Here is an 11218-nt window from a genome sequence, read left to right on the forward strand (position 1 = left end):
CCTTTGTCTGCTCATTATAGATCAGTTAAAGCGAGAAGGACAAGAGTGGACTAAAGGGCAAGAGACGGGGAATGGGTGTGATGGGAAAGGCTAATCTGCAGGCTATGCAAATACAAGCCTGAGCCTTAGGGTGTTTGTGAACTTGTCAGCAGATATCCAGATATCGCCAGTGCCAGTTCTCTACTCATCTGAAAGTTCTGTGGAGTGTATTTTACATAATAATAATGATGTGTCTTGTAAGTACACCCCATGAAAAGTTTAGACCTTTTCAACATGTTTGGAGATACATATCAATCTGGTCTGCTCATTGTTATTGGAGTTGGCCTTCAGAAAGAAAGCTGTAGATGCCCGAGTCTGGGAAGGGGTTGATGAAGATATCCAAAATGTTAGAGATCAATCCTTTCACTGTTTGGAAGATCACTCCCTCGCATATGGAGAAGATTTAAAACCATTGGCAACTTGTCCAGGCCAGGCTGTCTTAGCAAATTTAACCCAAAAGCAGGCCGTCAGATGCTGAAAGTCTCTAAGAACCCTGAAATTTCATCACAGAATGTGCAAGTAGCTCTTGCCCTTGCCACAATTGATGTAAAAGTATATGCATTTACCTTTAGAAAAAGACTGGCACAAATTTGACCTACATGGGAGGGGAAAGCTTTGTTTAAAAAAAAACATTGAGGCAGGACTAAAATTTGCTAATCAAGATATAGGACTTCTGGAACAGTGTACTGTGGACAGGTGAGTCAAAGATTTGTTTGGCGACAGTACCAAAGCCATGTTTGACCAAAACTAAAGATAGCAGTTGATTAGAAAAACCTCATACCCAGTATAAAGTATGGTGGTGGGAGTGTTATGGTTTGGAGCTGCTTTACGACCTCAGGGCCTGACCGACTTGCAATCGTGGAATCTACTCTGAATTCTTTCATACATGAAGTGCTTGAGGAGAATGTGAGGCCATCTGCCAAAGCATTGAAGCTGAAGAAGTGGACCTTCTGACAGGATAATGATCCTAAACATACAAGTAAATCCACCAAGGAATGACTCAAAAGGAAGAAATGGAGGGTTGTGGAATGGCCTAGCCAAAGCCTAGATCTGAATCCTATTGAAAGGCTGTTAAGATCTGAAATGGGCTTTACATGCAAGAATCCCCTCAAACATTGCAAAGTTGAAAGAATTCTGCTTTGAGCAGTGGGCAAAAATTTCTCACAGTAGATGTCAGAAACTGGTAGGCAGTTACAGGAAATGCAATGGGAGAAATGCCTATATAAAGTTGTTTCTGCCAAAGAGAGCAGTACCAGTTACTAGAGCCAGGGATGTACTTATTTTTTAACAGAGAAAAATTACATCTCAGTTATGACATTTCATGTCATTTTTTTTAATAAATGATTACAAACTCAAATTTTAATTGTATTTTTTTTGTTCGATTACACAAAGTGTCTGTATACATACCCTTTAACTGAAGATCAAATACTTATATGTCCACATATGTCAAAAAAGAAAAACATGTTGTTGAGTGTACTTACTTCTTCACATGACTGTAACTGTTTGCTCATTTGTCTGAGTCAGGTCTGACAAGGAGGAGGCGATAGCCAAAGTGCAGCAATGTAAATGTTAAACTAGGTGAACAAAGTGTACCTACAATTATCATATCGTCATGTCTTGTGTTGTATCTGTCAATATTAAAACACACACACAAATCAAACAGTAAATAAAGTCTTATAAACAAACATACAGAAAACAAAATAAGCCAAAATAAAAAAAAAAAATCCAGTGAGTTTGGGCTTACTCCATATTGGATCACAGATCCATGAGATGAGCCAATGGGAGGAGCTGGATTTGGACTCCACATCACCCCTGGACTTCTATTGCTGGGGTTACATGTTCGAACCACCCCTGGGGCCATTATTTGGTTTGTCTGTGACTGCGTATGTTAGTGTAGATGTACACACTCACTGAGCACTTTATTTAAAAAAACGCTAATATTGGGTAGGGCCTTCTTTTGCTCTCAAACAGCCTCAGTTCTTCATAGTATGGATTCTACAAGATGTTGGAAACGTTTCTTTGAGATTCCGGTCCATGTTCACATAAAACCAGTCTGAGATGACTTATGCTTTGTGACGTGGTGCATCATCATGCTGGAAGTAGCCATTAGAAGATGCTACATTGTGGCTATGAAGGGATACACATAGTCAGCAACAAACAGACTGTGGCATTCAAGCGATGACTGATTGGTATTAATGAGCCCAAAGTGTGCCAAGAAAACATTCTTCACAAAATTACCCCACCTCCACCAGCCTGGACTGTTCACACAAGGCAGGTTGGGTCCAACTGCTCAGTTTTGATGAGCCTGTGCCCACTGCAGTCCCACCTTTCTGTTTTTGGTGGACTCAGTTGGTCTCATAAATCCACAAATAAATATATTTGCAAGGTTGTCAGATAAGATGTTAATCAAATATCATATATTTAGCAGCTGGATTGGACAGCACATCTAGACAGCCAATCAGATTGCAGGATTCACTGACCTGATTAGAGCACAGATGCAGGAAGTTGCAGAAAAAGCTAGCCAATCAGATGGCAGGATTCAGAAGGCACAGGTTACTGGCAGCCAATCATAGAGCAGGATTCAGCTTAATGATCAGAGTGCAAAAAACAGCCTGTTTAACTGTAAAGGATTAAGAGAAACTGGAAACATTGGAAAAAGGTCATTTAGAAATTAATTATGACTTTTTTTGGTACATAAAACCATACAAACTTCATATGTGAACTATGGGTAAAAAAGTGAACTTTTAGTAGTGAACTTTTTGTCAGTGCAAGTCAACAATGTCAAAAACTAGCATGTGAATAATGTGCAGCAAGTTATTATACATTATGATGCCTATCGTAGCTGAAAACTATTAAAGGTGGCAAAGAACTTGGCGAGTCAAGTGTGAGCAGAGCAGTAATCCAGTAAATGGTTATGAAAGGCCTCACAGCGAATGGCAAGTCCATACACAGATGAAAGAATGCAAACAAATCATGATGGAGGTTAAAGTCATTATAAAAGTCAGTATAATCCATGTGATCTTTGATTTCGTCGACCTAAATCCACATTCTCGTTCTCCATTTGCAGAAAAAATCATTTTAAATATATTACATGAAGCCAATATATCGCTCCTGTCGGAAGAAAACCTTGTATCTCCATTTTGGTCGATTTTCAGTTTTTGACATGATTTGAAAACCCCTGTTGGCCTTTACATTCTGTGTAAGTTTCATGATGAATGGAACAAAAGAAACGGCCCAAAATTCTGGTTCCGTTGACTTACCTTGAAAGTAAAGTATGTTTTTTCCTTCTCCTGTAAAGTCACCATTTTGGAGATACAAGGTTTTGTTCCGACAACAGCGATACATTAAAATACCTCCTGAAGCATTTTGGTGTGGCATCACTGCATGTACGCCCAGACAAGACAGACAAACATGGAGCAATTTGACTACATCTTACAGTCTGTATTACGTTTGTGTTTATATGTTCTCTCTGTTTTGCATTTGGTGTAAAACAAAAATAAAAGAAACCATGGAGTAGAAAACTGCACAAATGTAAATCAGCTGTGATTGGATACAGGAGCATTAGGGCCATGCTTTGCAGTCTTCTTCGTGATTGGCTTAGTTCATCAATAGTCGACATCAGATGTAACAACCTTGAAAGTAATCAACTGTCTCATTTCCCCAAACTCTTCTTGTACTCTCCATTTCTTCTGCGCCTCTTCTCTCCACAGTGCCTCCACGTTCTTCTGGGGTTGGAGAGGAGCAGTAGGAAGGGAGGAGGAGGACAGAAGCAGTACAGAAGTTTCTGGACGCAGCCCTGCTCTTGTACTGCTAGAAATAACTGCCCAGCTGGGTTGCCAAGATGGCTGCCGAGTGGACAGACTTTGCTATAAGGACTTTATTAGAGCACAGCTGGAGGGTTCTGCTATCCAATCAGAATGCAGGATACTGGGATCCAATCAGAGATCAGAATATTTGCAGCCAATCAGAAAGCAGGACTCAGATATTCAGAGAATAATCATTCCTTTTAATTTCAATGTGAACAGACAGGCTAAACTGCTGTAAAGTGAACAAGAAATAGAGTTCTGCTCATAAGTTTACATACCCCTGGCTGAATTAGTAACTTTTTTAATATGACTGATCATACAGAACTCATAGTGCTTAAATAAAGTTATTTAGCGTCACAGGTAGACATGGTGACCCCTGGTTCCATTCACCACCATTATGAATAAATCAGAGTTTTTCTCTGAACCAGTTCACATCAAAACATTCTGAATGACTTTGCTTACATCTCAATAACTGAATTAGACGTACATTGAGAAACTCAGTGAAGCCCCCCCTTCAGGTCATCTCTAACTGACTTGCTTATGTGGTTTCTGACACTGTGTGACACACTGTTATCTGTAACTCTATTTAAACGTACAGACCAAAATCAAGCTTAAAGAGAGCTGCTGCTGCTACCGTTTATTTCAGGGGTCGCAACATGTGGCTCTTTTACTGCCCTGTTGCGGCTCCACAGCAGAATTAGATATTTAGGTAAAAATAAAATAATCCTCCTTTGTAGTGAAATAAAGCTCTGCTGATCGATCAACACAGTTTGATCAACAAATGATCTTAAATGCTGGAGTTGATGTAGAATTTTAACTCTGAAGGTGGGCGTGTAGACTGCTGGTCACATAGCAACGCAGACAACAATCTCGTCTAGCTAGTATCTAACGAAAAAGGCAAATAGAAAAATTTAAGACGAACATCGATGATTTGTTGACGACTGAACTCATTTACATTTATAATTGCAACGAGGAACTGTCAAACACTAAAGTCGCGAAGACGAAGTCAGCTTCTCATTCGAATTGTCTCGTTCCACCTTAAATGGAACAGCAGTTACATTCTGGCGCTACCATTTAAGGTGGAGCGGGAACATTCGAACAAGAACAAGCTGGTGAATGAGAAGCTGACTTCAGCCGAAAAGTCAAAAGTTGAGAGACATTTTACAAGAAACTCTTCGACTTTTAAAGAAAAGTTTCCTACAGGAGATGCAAGAAAAGCAGCTACAGCTGAACTAAAGCTTTGAGTTGTGACCCCTGGTTTATATCTACACAAAGTGTTAGTTTTTTTTTTTTCATTTTTATATTAAACAAAAATATTCTGTATATTTTAAGAATAAATCTGAATTGTACTAAAATAATTGGTTTATATTCAGTTACTATAAACACAAATAGAGACATTCGAGAATTTACATTGAGTCGTTTCCTGAAGAATCATAATCGAATCAAATGAAGTTCAGAGATTTACACCCCCAATATTTATGTTCTCTCTTTCTCTCCTGTTTTCTTTCTCCAGATCTCAAAATCAGTGACATTCCCCTGTAAGTGGAACTAGTTACTTGGTACTCAAAATCTGCTGTGAAGCAAACAGAAAACTGGACAAAGGACAGAAATTTGGAGTGTGAGGATGAAATATTTGAAAACTGATCAGTAAAACAGTCTTGAGTATTTTTTTTTCTGTGCAGTGTGTATTAGACACTGTGTAAAGCACAATGTGAAGCCATGCCAGTTTTACAATGTTGCCTTTATTATTTGAAACCAAGCACCACGGTGAGCTACATCACATGTGTGCATTATTTTAATGCACTACACTGAAGCTCAGGTTCACTGCAGGTCGTCTGGCCTTTCGCCCTCAGGGACCGGTGCTTCGTGTTTTGGCTCAGGGCCCTTTGGAATCAAGGACATGACAAGGCCATTACTTCTACATCGTACTGCATCTGCTGTCCGGCTGTTCTTCTACTTCAAAACGTCATGGACACTGAAAAGCAGGAGCAGAAGCCAAATTTCTACACACAGGTCAGGATTTACAGCTCACAGTGCTCGTTTGTAGATAACAAGTGTTTTTTTTGGCTCATCAGTCAATCTGTCTCAATTGTACTAGTCCGCCATCTAGTGGAACAGCCACTAACAGGCCCTTTTGTTTTGTTTAAAGGGCAATTCCACCCAAATCCCATGACATAATGTAAATTTCTGCCATGTAGGCAGTTTGGAAGATTTCACTAAACTCCCACCCTCTGTATTTGAAAAGGAACTGGCAGATAAGTCACTCAGTGGTCTGGGTCAGAAATGTATACATTTTCAAATATAGGACCAATCACGCTCCTGAAAATCTGTTCTTCTACAAAATTTAGTTCCAGCCCTACCTTAACAGATGTCTCTCTAACGTCCACATACTCCTGACCTCTTTGCAGGATGACTAGATCTACAGGAGCAAACTGACCACCCTGACAGCACAAGCTAGTGTTCTGCCTAGAAGCCACAATAAAGCCACAATATGGGATTCCAGAGCTAAAGAAAAGGAAAAGAACTTAATTTAAAAGTGTTATTTTGAATGTAAATTATATATTTGATGCAAACATTGGTGTCATGTATCATTCAGTACATATTGTATTTATTGATATAGTAGCTTCACAGGAGAGGGCAAAAACTTCCTTAACCTTTAATGTAAGGAAGCGTAAAGAGGTTTTATTCAGTGTCATCATATTTGAAGAGGAATTCCACTGATTTAGCAAAATTTCTGCACAATTCAGTTGCTGAGTTGTGAACCAAGTCATTCAGACTATTTTAATGTGAAACGGTTCACTGTAGAGAAACTTACCCAGATTTCTATAGTTGTGAATGGAACCTGGGGTCACAATGACTACAACACAAATATAGCCATTTTATTTACTATCCAAAACCACCAGTGAACCTACACGTGTCTCTGGAGTTCTTAAATGTAATATAAAATATTGTGAATTTTTTCTAAAAGGACTATTTAACCTTTTAATGCCCTGCATGCATGTTTTTTTTACCACGAATAGATTTAAAAAGTTCATTTTAGGCCAAACATTTTTCTCAAAACTATCACAACTGTTCAGGCATCAGGCAGCGTATTTGTAACATGTTACGTGTAACGACTTTCTGGAGGGAGAGATATTCAGTGCTTCAGATGTCCGGTTCCCAACACTAACGTGAACAGTTCTGACTCCAGTTTCTCTAGAATAGAGCATTTCACATCAAACTACTCTGAAAGGCTTCATTTCTGATTAAATACATTGTAAGAAATCGGTGGAATTCTCGTTTAAGGCTAGTGCGCCACTACTGGCATTTGGTGGCATCTACCTTTCTATATACTTCTAGGGAGCATGACTAGGTTAATTCACTTCTAGCTCATTTTTAGTGACAGTGCTTGGTGAATTATGATTATATTCCTCCACGCAGTCCTGGTTGAATAGTAAATAAAGAAATATGGCTGTTCCTGATTGTAGCTTTAAAGCTTTCCACTGCATGTTAAAGATCACACATTGCAGATGGTTCATTTGCAACTAAAGCCATTCTGTTTAACTGGGATTGCACTCTTTAAGGTCTTAAATGTGGTTCATTATTTGAGTAGATTTCTTGTTTTGAAAGTATGGATTTGAGTGGGATGCCCATTTCGGCGCTTTGCTTACCTCCAACAGCAGGCTCCTCAGCGCACCATCAGGCTCCAAAACCAAAATGTTAAGAGGCAAACAGCATACAAAGTGAGAAAGATCCCTCCATTTCTCATCTCTCCAGTCAGAGGCACCCCAGGGTGGGGAAACCCTGAATGATTCAGGGGGGCCAGGGATTACAGACGGCATTTTTAACTAATACTATTGTAATAACTTCTCCAGCCTGCCCCCCTGCTGCCTCTCATGCCTCAGTCCAGAATCTCTTTGATGCACCAGCAGCAGAGCAGAAAGTAGAGGCACTCTTTCAGAGACTGGATCACCCCGTAGGCGATGTTCCCTCCCAGCAGGTTCTTGCCCCGGCCGAAGCCGAGAGCGGCGTCCCTCAGGTTCTGCCCCAATGAGGAGGGCATGGCCTGGGGCAGGGGCCGCTGCGGGTGCATTTCAAAGAAGCGGAAGAAAGGCCGGAGGAAGTGGGAGAGGGGAGCACGGGAACCCGCTTGTTGCTGCGTGGTGAAGTTCTCCAGTGTTTCTCCAAGTATTCAAACCTCACCTCCTCTTGAGGTAAAGGGGCTTATGGAGCCCAGAACAGCTGATCCCAACCCTCTACAGCAGCTGTGGTGCTGTGTGTGTGCAGTCGCTTTGCCCCTCTGGCCCCCTCTCTCTGCTTGTATAGGTTATATTAGGCTCTGGAACGTACCAGCTTGGCAGCCCACTTCCGAACATTATGCGTCCATTCTACTGTACAAGCGTCAACACCTTTAATCTCCTCATTGTCCACATCTAATTCCTGCTTTGTTTCAGGGAAAGATCCTGAATGCTTCTGTCAAAACAATTCCCCCCAAACGCACACCCGACTGTTCATTCTGTCCCCTCTGGAACTAGCGCCTTTTGTTCTAACGTGGGTTAGGAAGCCATATATGGGGTCAGTGGATCTCCTGGTGCGTCAATGTGAAAGCAAAGGCCTGCTCTTAAACTGATTTAAAAGCAAAGAATTTGTGCTGTATGCATACGAGAACAGCATGCCTATGGACGCAGTTATGAGTGGTAGGCTAGCAGATGTACTATTCATTCAAATGAAGGGTCAAATTTATTTGAAATCACCCAAGGCCTCTCGACTGACCGTCTCAGATTTGCTTAATACCTTTAGGAGAATTTTCTTGGCTCAGATCATTTTTTCGCCTAAAATAAAGCAGAAAAAAGGTGAACTATGATGCCAGATGAACATCCTCCAGGGTTGTTCTCTGGTTCTACCAAAAGAGAAACAGAGATAAGCAGGTTACTCTTATCACAATGATTTTGCCATTTGAGGGTTAGTATTAAAGAGATATGAATATTTTGAATCAATTTTCTGTTATTTGTCATGTTAGTGTTCTGGGAGAGCCCCTCAAACCCGATAAACAAACTGACTGATGCAGAGGCTAAAAACTATAGACAAGTATACAACGGAAGCTCATCCCACCTTCAAGATGCATCATCAGAAGGGGATTTAGTCTTTCAACCAAAAAATCTCACTCTCATTATTATTGTGGCGTCACTGTAGGAGACCAGTAGCCACTTTTACAACAGATGAAATGGTGGTTACGTTTTTTTTATTTTGGCCCAAGTGTCTCTTTATTAGTGGTTCATTTATTATCGTATTTATGAGCCATGTAAAGTAAAAATAATCCTAAAACCTAAAAAAAAATTACAGTAATTTATATTTGGAACAAACACTCCAATGCACTTTTTAAAGTCTCTACACCTCTAAATCTGCAGAATGGGGTTCAAATCCCTGCTCAGGCAAGAACATCACACTCTAACCAATAAGGGTCCCTGGGATAGACTCCCAACACTACTTTCTCGTACCTCTGTACGAGATTAAACTGTCACTCTGGATAAGACCTACAGGCCATAATGACATCATTACCTGATAGTATTACACAAATGCGAGAAATGAGAGAAAACGCCTTTTCCTGAAATATGGTGATTTGAAGTGGATTTACTCTAAAGGAAGCACAGGCACATCAGAAAGGGTAAATGTAGTCACTTCTAGATGTTGACAACAGCCTCCTCTCGTTATGGTCTGATCAGTAAGAGGAAAGGGCAGATCAAACCCACAGTTGACAGTCAAATCAATAAAATGCTCCACGTCTGAAACAGATGATAATATGTATTTATATATAAGCAATCTATAGTTCCAGATACATATGTAAACATATATTTCCCCCCCCAAAGAACAACATTAAAAGGAATATTAAAACAAATCTAAAGTAAAAATGCAACATAAAAAACACTTGTGCAGGTAAAGAGAATTAAACCTTTGGTTTAGAAAATGCATACAACTACAGCCATAACACCAAAAAAAACAAAAACAACCCTCCCTTAAAAACAAACAAACAAAAACAAACAAACAAAAAACACAATCACGAGAACACAAAGAGTTCAGAGGATCTCCATGCAACAGAAGGCTGTCGTGAAGTATGAAAACGAGCAAAGTTTGCTAATGAGCCAGTAAGGCCGAGCAGGCCGGATCATTCCAGGCTTTTCTAGCTCTCTCACACACACACACACACACACACACACACACACATATATATATATATATACATACACAGTACTGTGCAAAGGTCAGAGACCACCCTTCATTTATTTAATTTACAACCAGAACAGCCATTACGTTACTCCTTTTTTCCAGGAGATGTGTCTGAGAGGATTACACCTACAAATCAAGCAAAGAAACTGCCGGTGTTCTCAGAACAATGGACTGACCACCCCAGAGTCCAGACCTCAGCTTCACTGATTTTGGACTACACGCATCCTGAGAATCAAAAAATGTAAAACCAACTTCTAAAACTGAACTTTGGAAGTGTGGAAAAAATATCCCTGCAGATTTGTATAAAAAACTGAAAGCAGGTCTCTTGAAAAGAATAAAAGCTGTAGGGAAGGTAAAGTGTGGACACACTGAGTGCTGAAAACATTTATATTTAGTTGCTGAGACTTTTCTGTTTTCTGCTTTCTTCCTGAATAACTTGTACTTAATGGCTGTTCTGACTGGAAAATAAAATAAATGAAGGGTGGTCTGTCTTTTGCACACTACTATATATATGTCTTGGTTAGACTACAGATGGCACTGCACCTGTCACCTCGGACCATGCCCACTTCTGTAAAATACAGACCCACTGGAGTGAAGACATCAAATGGATTTGAAGATCTAAAAACGTACACAGCTAATTACACACGTCGCACTGAGCCACAGACAGAGCCGGCCTGCTCTCCACATCACTGCTGATGGCCTGATATTGTACAAACTGCATTTGGAAACTGAGCCGCAAAAGCAATTGTGTAGCTAGCAGCCGAGTAGACGTACTAAACAATACAACTGAGTTACACCATTTAGGTGAGTGTAATCCAGACTATCTACAACTCTCACATTTTTACACTGTCTTTTAGCCGCTCGATGAGGAAATCATTATGGCACCACGACCATTAAATTTAACCTCCAATATGGTAAATTTATAGGACAAGGAGAGAAAAAAAACTGGTATTGGTTTTCAATTGATAACACTTTACTGAAGAACAGCGTTTATAAGGCTACAGGACTCCTCTATAAGCGTTTCATGGCAGCTGACAAACCTACAGACATTTACAGAGCCTTTTCCAGCAAATGTCAGCTGTCATAATACTCGCCGTTAACAAAAGCAGGCAATTGCTGGAGGCTAAATGAGACAACGTGCATGTTTTGTGTCCAAGTCCATTATTTTC

General features: G+C 40.1%; 1 protein-coding gene across 1 annotated transcript; it reads right to left on the minus strand.

The window, feature by feature from the left end:
• Window positions 1-5467: 5467 nt before the first annotated feature.
• Window positions 5468-9286, minus strand: LOC118823327 (lens epithelial protein). The gene is made up of 2 exons (XM_036592855.1): window positions 7496-9286; window positions 5468-5820 (listed from the first exon to the last, which is right to left on the minus strand). Exon 1 carries the CDS (start codon window positions 7915-7917, stop codon window positions 7726-7728), a length of 192 nt encoding a protein of 63 aa, XP_036448748.1. The 5' UTR covers window positions 7918-9286; the 3' UTR covers window positions 5468-5820; window positions 7496-7725.
• Window positions 9287-11218: the final 1932 nt, after the last annotated feature.

The sequence above is a fragment of the Colossoma macropomum genome, unplaced genomic scaffold (genome assembly GCF_904425465.1).
Source record: "Colossoma macropomum unplaced genomic scaffold, Colossoma_macropomum, whole genome shotgun sequence".
Taxonomy (NCBI): domain Eukaryota; kingdom Metazoa; phylum Chordata; class Actinopteri; order Characiformes; family Serrasalmidae; genus Colossoma; species Colossoma macropomum.

Excerpts from the sequence above, each read along its gene's own strand:
- LOC118823327 (XM_036592855.1), bottom strand. The coding sequence starts at position 7,917 with ATGCACCCGCAGCGGCCCCTGCCCCAGGCCATGCCCTCCTCATTGGGG.